The sequence below is a fragment of the Pseudophryne corroboree genome, chromosome 7 (assembly GCF_028390025.1).
Source record: "Pseudophryne corroboree isolate aPseCor3 chromosome 7, aPseCor3.hap2, whole genome shotgun sequence".
NCBI lineage: Eukaryota > Metazoa > Chordata > Amphibia > Anura > Myobatrachidae > Pseudophryne > Pseudophryne corroboree.
In genome coordinates this window covers 291,252,161-291,271,896 of record NC_086450.1, presented here as the reverse complement: position 1 = coordinate 291,271,896, position 19,736 = coordinate 291,252,161, and the positions used below count along the sequence as shown (strand labels likewise).

Here is a 19,736-nt window from a genome sequence, read left to right as displayed (position 1 = left end):
GGCAGAGATTCCTCTTCTACAATTGGTGCTCAGTTGGTTCTCAAGCTGGGTACACACTTATACAATCTTCGGCTCTTTCTTGCGATTTCGAGCCTCTCATTCGATATCAGAACAGTGTATACGCACGTCCGATCATTTTTTGTTGGGAGAAAACTGAATTGAAGGATCGCATCTTATGTACTGTTTAATATTCAGCCAATTAGACAGTGCCAGTTGTACATGTTCGATTTTTCGCAACATCTATAGCTCATACTGAATTATGCCCAATGTCTGGGAAGGAGCTGCCTACATGGCGAATTCACAATTTGAGTATCTGCAAAGGAAATGGCTCCAGACTTTAAAATAATACTTAAAAATGATTTTCAAAAATCCTTGGTCTTTACTGGGAAGGTCTTTTTCAGACCAGAACTGAATGAAATCTTTAATGATATTGCAATGGATGATTCTACCAAATAAGGCCAATCCTGTTTGCCTTAAGAAGGGACTTGCATCCTCCTTTCAACCTCTTGCTGAATCAAGACAGTGATTTTACTAATGCATACCAGGCTGATCAGTCATTTTGCTGAAGTGGTTAGTCCATCCTGAGAAGTGTGCCATTTGGTCTTCGTGAAGCAGCTACAATGGACATTTCTGTAGAGTCTGACCTGTGGAAATCTCAGCTAAAAAATTAAGTCTATTTTTCACCTTCCCCCCCCCCCCCCCCCCCCAATGTTTGTAGTGGGATATAGACCACTCTAACTAGGACAGGTCTTATGCCACTCACAGCTGCTTTTTCCTAACCTCATATTTGGCTTACCTTATGTAGCAACATTGAGGAGGGTGGGGCTGCAGGAAGTAGAAAAGGAGCATGATCTGTTATATTTATTATTATTTATTTATAAGGCACCACAAGTGTTTTGCTGCGCCGTACATACAACACACAATAGAACAATACAGGGTATAAAGAACTTAACATTACAGAAAACTAAAACAGAGAACAGGTAACAACTAGCACCAGAGTTCTCAGTACACAATACAGCTGAGATGTCAGGAAACAAAGGTGTAATCGGCATACTACTGGGGGCAGGCAGCCGTTGGAAGAGATGAACAGTCACAAGCAGGAGGAAGTGCAGGTATAGACAGTCACTGAGTAGGAGAGAGCTGTAATTGAAGTGCAAGAGAAGAGGGCTGTGAGAACAGGAGGGAAGAGGGCAATGCTCTAAGGCTAGGGCCACACATAGTGGCCAAGTGGGTCCAGTTGGGTGCCGGCAGTCCCGCCGCCGCCGGATGACAGGACGGCGGGATTTCAGTGTGAACACATACATTTCAATGTATGTGTTCACACAGTGCGGCTATTGTTCTGTTGAAATCCCGTGTGTCACTGGCCGGTGCCTGTTCTGTGGCATCCTGCAGAACAGTATCCGTGTGAACACAAAACCCCGCTTCCGGCCAAGTGGGTCCCGTTCAGCGGGACCCGCTTGGCTACTATGTGTGGCCCTAGCCTTAGAAGCTTACAATCTAGGGGGAGAGGAAGACAGTCAGTTGACATGAGGACTAAGGACTAGTGGGGATCCCGCACAGACGTGTACTCTTATTCTATATCAGATCATATATCAAACAATAGATAAGGCCAACATGATTGTCATATAAAGCTGGACAGACCTAAAGATTTATTGTCAGATCTGGCTGGTTGGAAGGAAAATCTGGTAAGGCATGGGAGCAAGTGACAACTGACCATTTTCTTCAAAATGCCAGAATACGGTCAAAAACAGTCCTTCAGACAAACTGGTTGAATCAAATGGATTTAACCAATTTGTCTGGTTGACCATTTTTGTCAGTTATCTGGCATTCCGGAGCAAATGGTCAACTGTCACTTGCTCCCATACATTACCAGATTTTCCTACCAACCAGCCAGATCTGACAATTAGGGGTCTATTTACTAAGACGGGTGTGGTATGTTAGATAGATTTATTTATTATTTGTTTATTAACAGTGTCTTATATAGCTCGGCAAATTCCGTTGCGCTTTACAGCTGGACACAATTAAGACAAAAACGGGTAAAAACAAACAGTCATAGAGGTAGGAGGGCCCTGCTCGCAAGCTTACAATAGATTAGACTTAGGTCGACCACTATTAGTCGACATTAAGTAGGTCGATGTACTAGGTCGACATGAGGTTTTTATAAAAAAAAAAATGGTGTCGTTTTCTTCGTAGAGTGACCGGGAACCCCAATTAGTGCACAGTGTCCCCTCGCATGGCTCGCTTTGCTCCCCATGCTTCAGGTTACCGTTCGCAATTGTAGTCCACATGGATCGTAAAGTATGAAATAGTTCAAAAAGAGAGACCCGATCCCACCAAGACTTGGATGGAGATAAAGTACCAGCCAATCAGCTCCTAACTACCATGTCACAGGCTGGGTTTGAAAAATGACAGGAGCTGGTTGACTGGTACTTTATCTGCGTCACTTTATCTCCACCAAAGGCTTAGTAAATAGACCCCTAAACCTTTAGTTGTATGGGCAGCTTAACTCTAAAGATTACAGACTGATAACTTTGGTGGTGGTGCTCCCTGAGAGTAGAAGGTTATGTAACTAAACAAAAGATAGGGGAGTAGACTTTCTTTGTTGGGGCACTGTTTTGTGATTAAAATATATTCTTTATTAAATGTCACATTAAAATGAAGAACATGCCATTTCTTGGTTCACATAGGTCATAGTATTTAGTACATGAGAAAGATACACAAATAATGTATAAGGGAACAATGTTGCTAACTTGTATTTTTTACATACATTCGTATGTAACAATACATTGTTTCCACTATTTATCCCCCTTGTCAAATGTTGAATAATCTTGGTGTTCTTCCTTGCTGCTTTTGTTTAGAATATTGATACAATCATTATACAATATACTATAGAAAATAAAAGAGTGTTCCAGCCAGTGATCTTAATGGTTTAAATTATCCTTCAATCATATATATTATCATGGCTATGTTTATTCGACAATCTAGATTATATTTGTTCAGCAAGACAATAATTCACAAGTGCAGGCGAAAATATACATATACTGTATATGTAGAATGTCATCTGGTTAACCTGAATGGTGAAATCTCTGAACCACAGGTATCCGTGATGACTCTAGCACTCACAACACAATTTGTGTATTACACTCTTACTTTTTATCGAAAGGTTTCACAGTTTTGATAGATAAAGAAAAAAAAAGAATCTCATATGGCCTTTTTCCTGGCTACTACTGCCTAACTGTGTGTCAGAGTATGACCTTGAACAGGAGAAAGAGTCAAGGGCCCTCATTCCGAGTTGTTCGCTCGCTAGCGGCTTTTAGCAGCATTGCAAACGCTAGGCCGCCTCCCTCTGGGAGTGTATTTTAGCTTAGCAGAATAGCGAACGAAAGATTAGCAGAACTGCTACTAAATAATTCCTTACAGTTTCTGAGTAGCTCCAGACCTACTCCTAGATTGCGATCACTCGGTCCGTTTAGTTCCTGGTTTGACGTCACCAACACCCCCTGCGTTTGGCCAGCTACTCCCCCGTTTCTCCAGCCACTCCTGCATTTTTACCTGGCACGCCTGCAGTTTTTAGCACACTCCCTGAAAACGGTGAGTTGCCGCCCAGAAACACCCACTTCCTGTCAATCCTACTACGATCACTCGAGCAATGAGAAAAAACATCGCTCGAGCTTGTGTAAATCTCCAAAGTTTTGTGTTAAATTACTTAGCGCATGCGCATTTTCCACCTAATCGCTCCGTTGCGAACAACTCGGAATGACCACCAAGGTTGGGTATTTTGAGAATAGGTGAGACAAGAGCATGTTTGAATGGTGAAGGAAAGATGCCAATAGACTACTAGAACATGGAATTCGTTCTGTCCTAAACATTCTAATGGTCAGTTTTGAAATCCTTTTTTTATAGTCTGAGCATAGATTGACCACATAATAAATCACAAACATTCAGGTTAGTTACTAAACCAAAAAATAAAGCAACTGGGCAAAGCCATGTTGCACTGCAGGTGGGGCAGATGTACAGTAACATGTGCAGAGAGATTTAGATTTGGGTGGGTTAGTTTCTGTGCAAGGGTAAATACTTACTGCTTAATTTTTACACTGCAATTTACATTTTCAGTTGAACACACCCCACCCAACTTTAACTCTCTCTGCACGTTACATCTGACCCACTTGCAGTGCAGCATGGTTTTGCCCAGTTGTGTGCTTTTTGGTTTGCTAACAAACCTGATTTTGGCCCATAGGGGATTATTTAGAGTTGTTCACAAACCAAAAAAGCACACTAATGGGCAAAACCATGCTGCACTGCAGGTGGGGCAGATTGTACATGTGCAGAGAGAGTTAGATTTGGGTGGGGTGTGTTCAAACTGAAATCTAAATTGCAGTGTAAAAATAAAGAAGTCAGTATATACTCTGCACAGATATAATATAACCTCTTCAAATCTAACTCTCTCTGCACATCTTACATCTGCCCCACCCGCAGTGCAACATGGTTTTACTAAAAAAATTTGTTTGCTAACAACTCTGAATAACCCCCATAGTCAGCAATTCTACCTACAAATAATGGGACTGCACACTTTCTGGATTATTAAAAAAAAATAAACCAAAGCTATCGAGATCCTAGACCAGTGTTTCCCAACCTTTGTTCTCAAGGCAAACTATCAGTCCAGGTTTTGAGGATATACATGCTTGAGCACAGATGATGAAATCAAAATAACAGGTACTAATTAAGTTACCTGTGCTCAAGTTTAGCTATCCTTAACACCTGGATCGTTAGTGTGCCTTGAGGAACACTGCCCTAGACCAGGCTTTCCCAACCACGGTCCTCAAGGCACACCAACAGTGCAGGTTTTAGTGATATCCAGGCTTCAGCACAGATTACTTAAATAGTAGCTCAGTTATTTTGATTTAACCATGTGTGCTGCAGCCTGGATATCACTAAAACCTGCACTGTTGGTGTGCCTTGAGGACCGCGGTTGGGAATGCCTGCCCTAGACAGAGAAACCAAAATATCACGTTTAATTACTGTAGAAATGGATGTATGGACGGACAATTACCAGTGTTATTTGAATTAATTTCAACAAACTTAAAATAAATGTATTAGAGAGTACACTTAATAATAGTGGCCAAAATGCCTAACATGTACTGCAATATACTCTAGATCAGGGGTAGTCAACCCTGTTCCTCGAGAGCTACCAACAGTTAACGTTTTCCTGATCTCCTCACAGAATCACAAGTGAAGTAATTGGCTTCACCTGTGGATCTTTTAAAATGTGTAAGTGAGTAATGAATACACCTGTGCTCCAGCTAGGTGGTCTTGGAAATGTGAATTGTTGGTAGCTCTCGAGGACCAGGGGTCCAGGGTTGGCTACCCCTGCTCTAGATAGAATAAAGATATTCTGTAATTAAAGTGCTTAATTATTTGAATAACATGTTGTTTTTGCATACACTGTAAAATGAGTGGTTGCTATAGTCATTGAAATGTCTTCTCGTAGGACCTTTTAACATACAGACAAGTGCTACAAGTTGGAGGAACTTCTATGAGACTGGTTGCTACAAATCATGCCGATCCTTGGGTTCTACACTCATACAGTCTGCAAAAACAAGATAAAGCTCTTCCTCCTAAAGACACTGATAGCTCTGAGTCTGGCCAGCCAGCCAGTGAGAGCCAGGCTGAAAGTGACATAAGCCTTTATGAGCCACCAAGTAAGAAAGCTCGATTAGAGCTTTGTGACTCTGACAGCTCAACTCCTGTGGAACAGGCTGGGGTTCCTGCAATGCCAAAGAGTACCGATAGTGACCCCCTCACTCAGAAAATGGATTCAGGTGAGAATATAAACCTCTGATACAAATTGCAATAAGCAGTACTGCTTATAATAAGATCCCTTCAGGCATCCATACATGCAAAAATGTTTATTTGTGGTGGGATAGGATTATATGAATATGTAAAGCCACACAAACACTCTAAAGCTATTCAGTATAGTGTACAATATTTAGATCAATCCGTGTGTTTGGGGGGTTTTTTGTGTTTTTTTAACTATAAATACATAATTTCTGCTGCAGGGTCCTAAGTTTATCCACAGGATAACATTGGGATATGAGGTAGCATCAGCAGAATGGCACCAATCGATCAAAAGCTTTCGGTCTCCCAGAATCCAACGGGCCAGTCTCCTATATACCCGCCTCCTGGCTCAGGCAATTCAGTTTTTTGTTTGGTGCGGCAGGAGCCGGACCATGGTCATGGGGCTGCTGGTTTTTTGAAGCCATAAGCTTTTTATTATTTTATTTTTATAGCCTTATTCTTTTTGAGCGATCTTTCTAAAAAGTGTCATATACGCACCTCAGAAAGAGTCGCTACAACAACTCTCCGCCAGGTCGCGACAATGCTTACCCACATGTACAGTGCTGTTTCAACGGGTGTTTGTGTGGATGCACTAGCAAGTCCCGCTGACATTACCAGGCTGTGGCCGGAGCACGGGGAGAAGGTAAGGAGTCAGTTCCGCTTAACGGGGGAGACACGAGACATAGCCACACTGTTTTCGGGAGGAGACTACCGAACAGTCGCTGACGCTGCTGCCACCTCGGGTGCACCAGTGCTAGGCCTCAGGGGTCATATGCTCCAGGGGTTAGTGTGAGGCCGCAATCCCTGGGATTGATGTCAGCAGTGGGGAGTAAGACTCTCCGCTGGTCATCCCTCCCCACGGTTCATGACCAGTGTCCTCTGAGATGCTAGATATCTAACTGACCAAGTCGCAGCATAGGCGGCTGTGTTACTGGTGCGTCTGCGTTCACTTGGGCATCTGTGTTCACTGATAACGTGTTCACTTGGGCATCGGTGTTCACTATTTGCGTCTGGATCCACTCAGCGTTGGATAACGTATTGATCGATCCTGGAAGCGGGGTTAAGTCTCCCTGTATCCCGCTCTCCTGAGGCAGGTGATTTTGGGGTACGAGTAGCTGGATAAGTGCCTGATGCATATTAGTCTGATAAACTGTTGCTGCTGTTTCTTTCGCTGTGCGACTGAATACGTTAAATGTCCTATATAAGGTAATGCAATAATTAGTTTTTCCTATGTACCTGAAATGAATATCTGTAGTTGAATATATGCTCATATTGCTTATTATACTAATGTATAACTTATGACTGATTGCTAGTGCGACTGCTGACTTTTTCTATACTATACTGTGTTTTTGTCAGTTCTGCTGTTTTTGTACAGTATATACCGATCCTCAATGCTGGTGCAGGGCAGGGAGGGTTCAGATTGTATATCACTTTAGCAAGCTCAAAGTGAATACGGTCACAAATTGTGTAGTTAACACCATACAGGTGTGTGATTTGTTTACCATGTCTAAGAGAGGCAAGGATGATTAGTATACACTGTCCACAGCAGCACCAACATGGATATCATGTTTGTCATGCAAAGCAGGGTTAACCTCTCAAGAGCTGGTATAAAATGGATTATGTGCAAACTGTTATAGCTTTCACCAAAGCCTCCTTAATAATCCAAGGCAGGCACAGTTTCAATCATGGGATTCATTTTAACAAACATCCAGTATAGCTGAGCGGATAATGCCAGCTCCCATACCAGAGATAGGTTACCCAGGTAACCCTTACATGCAACATTCCCCCTGGGTCTTATCACATCCAGTCCAGGAATCTGCAGCCTTTCAACAAAAACAGGCTGAAAGACCTTTGGAAAGTAAATCACATAGACATGAGACAACATCTTCACAGTATACACGTTTCAAAAGGGGACGCTTCAGAGGATGAGGACTGTTCCTCGCATACAGAGACAAGGATGAAGGTCCCAGCACATTAGATGTACCTGAGCTAATTAATGCTATAAAAGCCATACTATCCTTCGAGGAGGCAGCAGAGCCTGTACTAAAATCCAAGGCACCTGTAAACGTCCCAAAACAGTCGGAACTGAATTTCCAGAGTCAGAACTGCTGACGGAAATCATGCAAGAGGCTTAGGTTACACCCAGTAAAAAGTTCAGAATTCAGAAAAAAAATTATTCTCATTATCCTCTTCCGGCTGGGGATTGCTTGAAAAGAGAGGTTGCTCCTAAGGTAGATACGAATATCATTCGATTGATGCGTAAATCTACATTACCTCTGCCTTCAACATTATTAAATGATGTAACGAATAGAAAGAATAGATGTTTTTCTAGAAACTGTTTTTTCCTTATCAGGAGCAGTTGTTAGGCCGGCAATGGCTGCAGCCTGGATGGCGAAAGCAGTGGCGGCCTGGGCTGATGCATTGGAAGACGACCTTTCATTGGTGTTTAGAGAACGAAAGTCCCATATTGCATATATTAAAGAAGTAGCTATCTTTATGGAGGAAGCAGCCTTGGATATGGGTATAGTAGCTTCTCAGGCATTAGCCTCAGCAGTAGCAGCATGCAGAGCTGTCTGGCTACGTACATGGAAGGCTGACTAAGAGTCTAAAAAGGCACTAGAGTCTTTGCCTTTTGGTGGAGATATTCTTTTTGGTAGGAGTTAAACAATATTCTGGAGTCAGAAGCAGACTCTAAGAAAATGACATTTCCTTCTACTTACAAGTCTGAACCTAATTTTCCATCTTTTCGGTCCTTTCGGACCCAAGGAAAAGCGAAAGGAAAGGGTTATGGCAAACAGTCCCAATCAGAAAAGTCTGGAAAGACTAAAAAGCATTGGGCTACCAGAAGGCCTGCCTCCAAATCATAAGATAAGTCATCAGCCTGATGGCCCGGGCCTCCACCTGGGGGACCCCAGGGTGGGAGACCAACGTCTTCTATTTGCACAGATCTGGCAGCAGTCCACCACAGATGCCTGGGTGCAAGAAGCGGTATCTCACGGTTATGCGTTTGCCTTCAAGAAACACCCTCCGCAAAGATTTTTTTTGTATCAGCCCGTCTTCTGTGGAAACAAAGGCCAGGGCTTTACAGGAGGCAGTTGAGAAGTTGCTACAATCAGGGGTGATAGTACCGGTCCCTCCTGCTCAGCAGGGACAAGGTTTCTATTCCAACCTGTTTCTAGTACAGAATCCGAATGGGTCATACCGGCCCAATCTCAAAGCTCTGAACAAATTAATTGGGGTGCCTTATTTTCATATGGAAACCTTGCGTTCCATTATTTTGGCCATGGAGCAGGGCGATTTTATGGTATCCCTAGATATCCAGGATGCTTACCTGCATGTACCTATAGCACCGTCCCATCAGTGCTATCTCAGCACTGATCTGACAGTGCTATAGGTACATGCAAGTAAGATAGCCCAGTGCTATCTCAGGTTTGCTATCCTCCGGCAACATTTTTAGTTTCAGACCCTACCATTTGTACTGGCTACAGGTCCAAGAGTATTTACCAAAATTAGGGTGGTGATGGCGGCTTATCTCCATCGTTGCGGGATAAGAATTTTCCCATACCTGGACGACCTGTTAATCCTGGCTCAGTCCCAGGAAGTTCTCCAGAGCCATCTGCAACTGACAGTAGCCTGTTTACAAAGCCACAGCTGGCTCATAAATTGGGCGAAGTCATCCCTGGTTCCGTCACAACACATGACGCTCCTGGGGGTTGTATTGGATTCCAGGCTTCAGAGAGTTGTTCAACCTATAAACAAAATATCCTCAATACAGACGAGAATTCAGGAGCTACTACACACTCGAAGAGAATCCATTCATGCAGCAATACGAGTGATGGGATCTATGGTGTCAGCATTCAACATGGTGGAATATGCTCAATTCCACTCGAGGCCCCTTCAACGTCTGATTCTTTCCAGATGGAATGGACTACATCAGATAAAATCTGAGACTATGGTCCTTCCTCAGGAAGTACAGAGGTCGTTAGCCTGGTGGCTACAGACATCCCATCTGGACATTGGATCTCAGAGTGGGAGATTCTGAGAATGGACAGCAGTCTTCGGGGCAGGGTAGCCGTTTCAGAAAAATGTTGCTTCCAGGGGCAGTGGACCAAGGAAGAAAGTTGTCTGCCGATAAATATATTGGAATTTCGGGCCATGTATATGGCACTCACTCAGGCAAAGGACATACTTAAATGAAAACCGGTTCAGATTAGCTCGGACAGTGCAACGGCAGTAGCGTACCTCAATCATCAGGGAGGAACTTGCAGCCAAAAGGCAATGAAGGAGGTAAGCCGCATGTTAAGGTGGGCAGAACTTCATCATCCATCCTTGTCCGCAGTGTTCATTCCGGGAGTCCTAAACTGGGAAGCGTATTTTCTCACTCAACACGCCATTCATACAAACGAATGTGCTTTACACCCAGAGGTCTGCCATATTCTGGTAAACAAGTGGAGGCTGACGGAGATGGACCTCATGGCTTCTCGTCAGAACAACAAAGTCCCCACATACAGGTCAAGGACAATGGATCCCAATGCGACCTTCGTGGATGCTCTGTCAGTGAGATGGAACTTTCATCTGGCCTATGTGTTTCCACCAATCGCCCTGTTACCACAGTGTGATTAGGAAAGTCAAACAAGGAAAGGGTGCCGTGATAGTATTAGCTCCGGCATGGCCCAGAAGACATTGGTACACAGATCTGCAGAGGCTATCTGTGGAGACTCCGTTTCTACTGCCTCAACATCTAGATCTATTGTCTCCGTGTCCTTGTTATTACAAGCACTTGCATCTGCTGTCTTTGACGGTGTGGCTCTTGAGACATCCATCCTGAAAGCAAAAATAGGATTTTAATTACCTACTGGTAAATCCTTTTCTCGTAGTCCGTAGAGGATGCTGGGGTCCACATTAGTACCATGGGGTATAGACAGGTCAATTAGGAGCCATGGGCACTTTAAGAGATCAATAGTGTGGGCTGGCTCCTCCCTCTATGCCAATTTTACCAGACTCCGGCTAGAAACTGTGCCCGAGGAGACGGACATACTTTGAGAGAAGGAAATGCACAGATAGTGGCAAGATTCACACCAGCTCAAACGTACCACAAAAGGAAAGCCAAGCTAACCAACTTGGAACGATTTAGCAATGGCTTAACTAACAAACTGAACCACGTAACAATGCAGGAATATGAAGCACTGGGTGGGCACCCAGCATCCTGTACGGACTACAAGAAAAGGATTTACCGGTAGGTAATTAAAATCCTATTTTCTCTTACATCCTAGAGGATGCTGGGGTCCACATTAGTACCATGGGGATGTACCAAAGCTCCCAGAATGGAAGGGAGAGTGCTGGGGTTCCTGCAGAACAGATTGACCAAACTTTAGGTCCTCCGAGGCCAAAGTATCGAACTTAGCAAATGTGTTCGACCCTGACCAGGTAGCTACTCGGCAAAGCTGAAGAGCCGAGACACCCCGGGCAGACGCCCAGGAAGAACCCACTTTACGAGTAGAGTGGGCTTTAACAGATTTTGGACACAGCAAGCCTGCCGTAGAATAAGCATGCTGGATAGTGAACCTGATCCAGCGAGAAATTGTCTGCTTAGAAGCAGGACATCCAACCTTGTTGAGATCATAAAGGACAAACAGAGCGTCTGACTTCCTGTGATAAGTTCTCTTCACATAGATTTTCAAAGCCCTCACAACATCCAAGGACTTTGAGGTAATTGAGGAATCAGTAGCCACTGGCACCACAATAGGTTGATTAATATGAAAGGCTGACACAACCTTTGGAAGAAACTGCTGACGCGTTCTGAGTTCAGCTCTATTCTCATGGAAAATTAAATAGGGGCTCTTACAGGACAACGCCCCAATTCCGACTTACGTCGAGCAGCCGCTAACAGAGTGACCGCCTTCCAAGTAAGAAACTTGACATCCACGTCCTGTAAAGGCTAGAACCAATCCGATTGCAGAAACTGCAGCACCACATTTAGATCCCAAGGTGCCGTAGAAGGCACAAAGGGTGGTTGAATATGCAGAACCTCTTTCAAGAATGTCTGAACCTCAGGAAGAGCCGCTAATTGTTTCTGGAAGATAATGGACAAGGCCGAAATCTGGACCTTTATGGAGCCCAAGCGTAGGCCTATATCCACACCTGCTTGCAGAAAGAGGAGAAACCGTCCAAGTTGAAACTCCACCGCAGAAAACTTCTTGGATTCACACCAAGACACATCATTTTTCCAAATTCGATGGTAATGTTTTGACGTTGCTCCCTTCCTAGCCTGTATCGGGGTAGGAATTACATTTTTTGGAATGCCTTTCCGAGCTAAGATCTGGCGTTCAACCTCCATGCCATCAAACGTTCGCGTATTAGTCTTGATAGGCGAACGGCCCCTGTTGGAGAAGGTCCCCGCGAAGAGGAAGAGGTCTTGGATCCTCCAGCAGTAATTCCAGAAAATCTGCGTATCAAGCCCGTCATGGCCAGTCTGGATCAATGAGGATCGCCTGAACTCTTGTTCTTTTTATGAGCTTGAGAACCTTTGAGATGAGCAGAAGTGGAGGGAACACATACACCAACTGGAATGTCCACGGAGTGACTAGTGCATCCACCGCCACTGCGTGCGGGTCTCTCGACCTGGAACAGTTCTCCGAAGCTTCTTGTTGAGGCGAGAGGCCAGCGTGTCTATCAGAGGTACCTTCATCAGCTTGTCACCTCTGCAAACACCTCCGGATGGAGGCCCCATTCTCCTGGATGGAGATCGTGTCTGCTGAGGAAGTCCGCATCCCAGTTGTCCACTCCCGGAATGAAGATTGCTGACAGCGCCACCGCGTGCTTTTCTGCCCAGAGGAGGATTCTTGTTACCTCTGACATTGCCGCTCTGCTCTTCGTTCCGCCCTGTCTGTTTATGTAGGACACCGCTGTGATGTTGTCCGACTGAACCTGAATGGCTTGATTTTGCAGAAGATGTGCTGCTTGTAGAAGGCATTGTAAATGGCCCTCAGTTCCAGAACGTTTATGGGAAGGAAAGATTCCTGACTGGACCACCTTCCTTTGGTGACTGCTCCCCAACTTCTGAGGCTTGCATCCGTGGTTAGGAGGATCCAATTCAGATTCCCGAACCTGCGGCCTTTGAGTAGGTGAGACGTTTGTAGCCACCAGAGGAGCAAAATTCTGGCTTTCAGTGACAGGCATATCCGCTGCTGCATGTGAAGGTGTGATCCTGACCATTTTGGCCAGGAGATCCAGTTGGAAGAACCTTGCTAGGAACCTTCTGTACTGAAGAGCCTCGTAGGAGCCAGCCATCTTCCCCAGAAGATGAATGCACTGATGAACCGATACCCTGACCGGTTTCAGGAGTTCCCGGACCATTGATTGGATTACCAACGCTTTCTCCACCGGTAGAAACACCCTCTGTACGCCTGTATCGAGTATCCTTCCCAGAAAGGGCAGTCTCCTTGTCGGCTCCAAATGTGACTTTGGAAGATTCATGATCCACCCATGACCCTGGAGTAGACGAGTTGAGAGAGCAATACTCTGCAACAACTTCTCCTTGGAAGACGCTTTTATCAGCAGATCATCCAAAAATGGAATTATGTTCACACCCTGGTTTTGGAGGAGTAGCATCATCTCCGCCATGACCTTGGTGAATATCCTCGGTGCTGTGGTGAGGCCAACTGGCAGTGCTTGGAACTGATAGTGACAGTCCAGCAGCACAAATCTGAGTTTAGCCTGGTGAGGTAGCCAGATCGGAATGTGAAGGTATGCATCCTTGATATCCAGGGATACCAAGAATTCCCCCTCCTCCAGACCTGAGATCACTGCTCTCAGAGACTCCATCTTGAATTTGAATTCCCTCAAGTAGGGGTTCAGTGACTTTAGGTTTAATATCGGCCTTACCAAACCGTCCGGTTTCGGTACAACAAACAGGTTTGAGTAATAACCCTTGTGTTGTAGGTGGAGTGGAACAGGAACAATGACATTTGTTTGAACCAATTTTTGAATTGCTTCCTGTAGGATAGCGCTGTCAGCGAAACTGGTAAGCCTGATTTGAAGAATCTGTGAGGGGGGAGTTGTTGAAACTCCAGTCTGTATCCCTGGGCCACAATATCCTTTACCCAGGGGTCTAGGCATGATGACGCCCAAACATGACCGAAGACTTTTAGTCTTGTTCCCACTTGCCCAACCTCCAAGCAGAGAGGTCTACCGTCAAGCTGAAGATTTGAGGAAACAGAACCTGGCTTCTGTTCCTGGGACCCTGATGGCACAGGTTTTTTGGACTTTCCCCGACCTCCTCTAAAGAAGGTGGGAGGGGATTTGGATTTCTCAAATTTTGCAGTCTAAAAGGACTGCAGTGTAGGCGAAGGAAAAGACTTCCTAGTCTGTGGTGTTGCTGAGGGAAGAAAAGTTGACTTACCCGCAGTTGCCGTGGAGATCCATGCATCCAAAGCATCCCCAAACAGAGCCTGACCTGTGAAGGGTAGGTTCTCCACACTTCTCTTGGATTCCGCATCCGCAGTCCATTGGCGTAGCCAGAGTCCTCTGCGCACCAAGACCGCCATAGCAATAGCCCTCGAATTCAGCATGCCAAGGTCCTTCATGGCCTCCACCATGAACCGTGCAGAATCCTGTATGTGACGTAAGAACAAATCAATGTCACTTCTATCCATAGTATCTAAGTCTTCTAGCAATGCGCCTGACCATTTTACTATGGTTTTAGAAATCCACGCACAAGCAATAGTGGGCCGTAAAGCGACGCCATTAGCTGTGTATAGTGATTTGAGTGTATTCTCAATCTTGCCTTCAGCCGGTTCTTTTAAAGCGGTTGAACCAGTAACCATTAAAACCACCTTTTTTGACAACCTAGATACAGATGCGTCAACTATAGGTGGGTCTTCCCACTTTTTTCTATCCTCTTCAGGAAAAGGAAAAGCAATGAGAACCCTTTTTGGGATCTGGAATTTTTTCTCTGGGTTTTCCAAGGATTTTTCAAACAAAGAGTTTAACACCTTGGAAGCCGGAAAGGTAAGCGAGGATTTCTTACTTTCTGTAAAATAAGATTCCTCCACCTGTTTCGGTACGTTTTCAGAAATGTGTAAAACATCCCTAATGGTTTCAGTCATTAGTTGCAACCCTTTTGCAAGGGATGCATCCCCTCCCTGCATGTCCCCATCACCGTCCCCAGTATCAGAGTCTGTATCAGTGTCAGCTTGCATTATCTGAGCAAGTGTACGCTTTTGTGGGTATGTAGGTGGGGTTTTAGATGAAGTAGTGGGGGCCAAATACTGTAACCCATCCACAGATTTCCTCAAAAACTGCGTCTCTTTCTCAGTATGTGACATCCTTGTAGAAATCTGGGATATCATTCCGCTTAAAGAATCCACGCATGGGGGTTCGGATTCAGAAGGTTGAGACAGTATTTTGCAGTACTGAGTACATGGGATAGACTTCTCAGGAGAAGATAAACACTCTGCAGCACAGGACACAGAGTCCTTAGACATGGTAATGTGGTATATATATATATATATATATATATATATATATATATATATATACACACACACACACACACACACACACACACACACACACACGAAGATACAGTTTCCCCCAAGAGTACCTTCAGAGAGCCACACAGCGCCCTTTGGAGCAGTTATTATGATAAAAGCCCGGCGCTGAGAAACCAACCTAGGTTGATTACTACTAACACTAAACCCCCCCCCCCCCCTGCCTGTAACACCCTGGTACCGCAGTAACTGGAGTTATGTGTAGGGTCAGCGCTCCCTGTCAGCGTTTCTTCTGTCTGCAAGGAGGAAAATAGCGCTGGTGAGTGCTGGATCCGCTCTGAGGAGAAGTGTCGTCGTCCCCCCCCCCCCCCCCCCCCCACAATGGTGCGCGGCTTCCCGCACAAATTTGATTATACTGGCCGGAGGTCTCTATGCTAACAGCGGGATTAGCATCTGTGACCAGTGTAAGGTGACTGCGCTGGCCCAGGACGCCCCTCCAAGCGCCTACACGAAGTGTTGCTGAGCCTTCCTGGAGCGCAGCCTGTCAGAGCTGCGCTCCCACCCTTGTCCCGCCATACCCGCCGGCGACCCGCTAACCGCTGTACTCACCACTCTTCTTACTTCTGGCTCTGTTATGGGGTGGCGGCCGTGCTGCGGGAGTGAGCAGTCGCCTCGTGGGCTTGCGATCATCACCCTCAGGAGCTCAGTGTCCTGTCAGCGGAGATAGAGAACCATTAACTTCTAGGGTTGGTTCCTACTCTCCCACCCCCACCCCCTACAGCCTTCCTGTACCTAAAGATCTAATTAAAATAAAAAAATCTAAGAAAACTCCTAAGAGCTCCCCTAGCTGTGACCCGCTCCTCCGGGGACATTTTCTAAACTAAGTCTGGTAGGAGGGGCATGGAGGGAGGAGCCAGCCCACACTATTGATCTCTTAAAGTGCCCATGGCTCCTAATGGACCCATCTATACCCCATGGTACTAATGTGGACCCCAGCATCCTCTAGGACGTAAGAGAAAGGCTTTTCACAACAGGTAATTCAAACTATGCTTAGAGCAAGGAAACCACCCTCTGCTCACATTTATTACTGAATATGGCATGCTTACATTCAGTGGTGAAGTGCCAGGAAGCTCGATCCTAGGTCTTTAAGACTTTCCAGAGTCCTAGCATTCCTTCAGGCAGGTATAGACAAAGGTCTACGGATTATTTCCTTGAGAGTTCAGGTGTCAGCACTGACTGTATGGTTTCAAAAGAAAATTGCTAACCTACAGGATGTTCGCATTTTCTTCCAAGGAATGCTTCACATCCAACCTCCTTTTGTTCCTTCTACAGCTCCTTGCGATCTAAGTTTAGTCCTAAATGCGCTTCATGTTGCCCCATTTGAACCACTGAAGCAAGTGGATCGTACATGGTTGACAGCTAAAGTTCTCTTTCTACTGGCTATTGCTTCAGCTAGAAGAGTTTCAGACTTAGGGGCAGGACTGCCACCAGAAATTGTGGGGCCCGAGACTGACAAAATAGGCAGCCCCACCCTACCAGTGCCAGATACAGAAATGCCCCCACAGTGCCTGCTAGATATGCCCCCAGTGCCAGATACAGAAATGCCCTACAGTGCCTGCCAGATATGCCCCCAGTGCCAGATACAGAAATGCCCCCCCCCCCAGTGCCAGATACAGAAATGCCCCCAAACCCCAGTGCCAGATAAAAAAAAAAAATGCCCCCACATTGACTGCCAGATATGCCCCCAGTGACAGATACATATATGCCCCCCAGTGCCAGATATGCCCCCAGTGCCAGGTACACATGTCCTCACAGAGAATAATCCCTTACCTTTTATATTATATTGCCAGCCCCGAGCCCCCTTCTCACAAACACACAGTCACAGACATACTTACCTTTCCAAATCCGTCCTCTCTGCTCTCTCTCTCCTACGCTGTCTGCTGCTGGCCTCCTCCTGTCCCTAGCTCATCAGTACCGCTGCTCCTCTTCACCCGACGCGGCGTGACATCACGACGTCACGTTGCGTTGTATCCGGATGAAAAAAAACTTTATTAAACAGCAAGCTGCTGCTTGCTGTGATCGGCGGCGGGCTATGAAGGGACTGACCGCGGCCGCTGGGAATAGCCACAGCTGGCTGTTTGTGTAGCCCAGGCCCTCCACTCTGGACACAGGGCACCCCTTTGATGGCGGCCCTGCTTAGGGGCATTGTCATGTCGCCCTCCTTTTCTGATTTTTTATCCAGATAGAGCAGTTCTTAAAAACAAATGTGGATATCTTCCTAAGGCGGTCTCCAAGTTCCAACATAACGAAGAAATTGTAGTCCCGGCGTACTAAAAGTCGGACCTTTCTGCGGGAGATGCATCATTGGACATAGTCTGCGCTTTAAGGATCTACGTGGATCATACCAGTGCCATCAGAAAGACAGATTCTCTTTGTTCTCTACGGATTTCACAATAGCGGATGGCCTGCTGACAAGCAGACACCGACGAGGTGGCTTCGGATGACTATTTCAGAAGCATATTCTCAAGCTGATCTCCCTGTTCCGGCTAATGTCTCTGCTCATTCTACTCGTAAGGTAGGTCCTTCAACGGGGTGCCTTAGCCGAACAGATATGTAAGGCAGCCACATGGTCTTCCTTTAACACATTCATTAGACATTATGCCTTTGATACCTTTGCTTCTCGGGACGCTGCATTTGGGTGAAGGATTCTTCTGACCAATCAGGAGCGTCCCCTCCACTAAATTTGCTTTGGGACATCCCAGTGTTATCCTGTGGATACACTGTGGACCCTGCAGGAGAAATAAGTAGTAATGGTAGACTTACCGTCGATAACTCTTTTTCTCCTAAGTCCACAGTATCCACGGGGATCCTACCTCGACGCACCTGACCTGAGGATCCTTACACTTACTAACCTCTTCCCTCTTGTGTGGATATGTGTGTATGTGTTCTTCTCGCCGATTAAGGCTCTCTATGATGTCCTGCCTTGAGCTTTGGAAAATAACTGAATTGCCTGAGCAAGGAGGCGGGGATATAGGAGACTGTCCTGGTGCATTCTGGGGGGAGAATTCAAATGTTTGAAAAGTTGGTTGGGTGTCTGTTTTTTCCTGTCTATTATATAGGAAAAAACAGACACCCAACTGACTTTTCAAACATTGGAATTTCTCTGACGTCCTAGTGGATGCTGGGAACTCCGTAAGGACCATGGGGAATAGACGGGCTCCGCAGGAGACTGGGCACTCTTAAAAGAAAGATTAGGTACTATATCTGGTGTGCACTGGCTCATCCCTCTATGCCCCTCCTCCAGACCTCAGTTAGAATCTGTGCCCGGCCAGAGCTGGATGCACTTAGTGGGCTCTCCTGAGCTCACTAGAAAAGAAAGTATTTGTTAGGTTTTTTTATTTTCAGTGAGATCTGCTGGCAACAGACTCACTGCTACGAGGGACTGAGGGGAGAGAAGCAAACCTACCTGCTTGCAGCTAGCTTGTGCTTCTAAGGCTACTGGACACCATTAGCTCCAGAGGGATCGAACACAGGTCCCGACCTCGATCGTCCGTTCCCGAAGCCGCGCCGCCGTCCCCCTTGCAGAGCCAGAAGACGGAAGATAAAGATGAAAAACGGCGGCTGAAGACTCCTGTCTTCATTAAGGTAGCGCACAGCTGCAGTGCTCCCATAGCACACCACACACTCCGGTCACTGTTGGGTGCAGGGCGCTGGGGGGGGGGCGCCCTGGGCAGCAATTAGTTTACCTTTTGGCACAAATAGCACATAATACAGTGTATAACACTGTATATGTGCAAAAAACCCCACCATTAACATTATAAAAAGCGGGAGAAGCCCGCCGCTGAAGGGGCGGGGCTATCTTCCTCAGCACAGCCAGCGCCATTTTCTCTTCACAGCTCCGCTGGAAGGACGCTCCCCAGGCTCTCCCCAGGCTCTCCCCTGCAGTATCCAGTACAACAAGGGTAAAAAAGAGAGGGGGGGCACATAAATTTAGGCGCAAATTGGTCTTAATAAGCAGCTATTGGGAAAAATCACTCAGTATAGTGAAAATCCCTGTGTTATATAGCGCTGTGGTGTGTGCTGGCAGACTCTCTCTCTGTCTCCCCAAAGGACTTTGTGGGGTCCTGTCCACAGTCAGAGCATTCCCTGTGTGTGTGTGTGTGTGGTGTGTCGGTACGGCTGTGTCGACATGTTTGATGTGGAGGGCTACGTGGAGGCGGAGCAGGAGCCGATAAGTGTGATGTCGCCCCCTACGGGGCCGACACCGGAGTGGATGGATATGTGGAAGGTATTAACCGACAGTGTCAACTCTTTACATAAAAGGTTTGATGACGTAACAGCCTTGGGACAGCCGGCATCTCAGCCCGCGCCTGCCCAGGCGTCTCAGAGGCCACCAGGGGCTCAAAAACG

The 19,736-nt window shown here is 46.1% G+C and overlaps 1 protein-coding gene across 3 annotated transcripts in view; it reads left to right on the top strand.

The window, feature by feature from the left end:
- The window catches only part of GTF3C1 (general transcription factor IIIC subunit 1), a 489,121-nt gene that overhangs the window by 400,110 nt on the left and 69,275 nt on the right, over window positions 1-19,736 (top strand). For all 3 annotated transcript variants that reach the window (XM_063934225.1, XM_063934223.1, XM_063934224.1), the window contains one exon: window positions 5,489-5,819. In XM_063934225.1, the coding sequence (XP_063790295.1) occupies window positions 5,489-5,819 (331 nt within the window). The remainder of the gene's footprint in view (window positions 1-5,488; window positions 5,820-19,736) is intronic.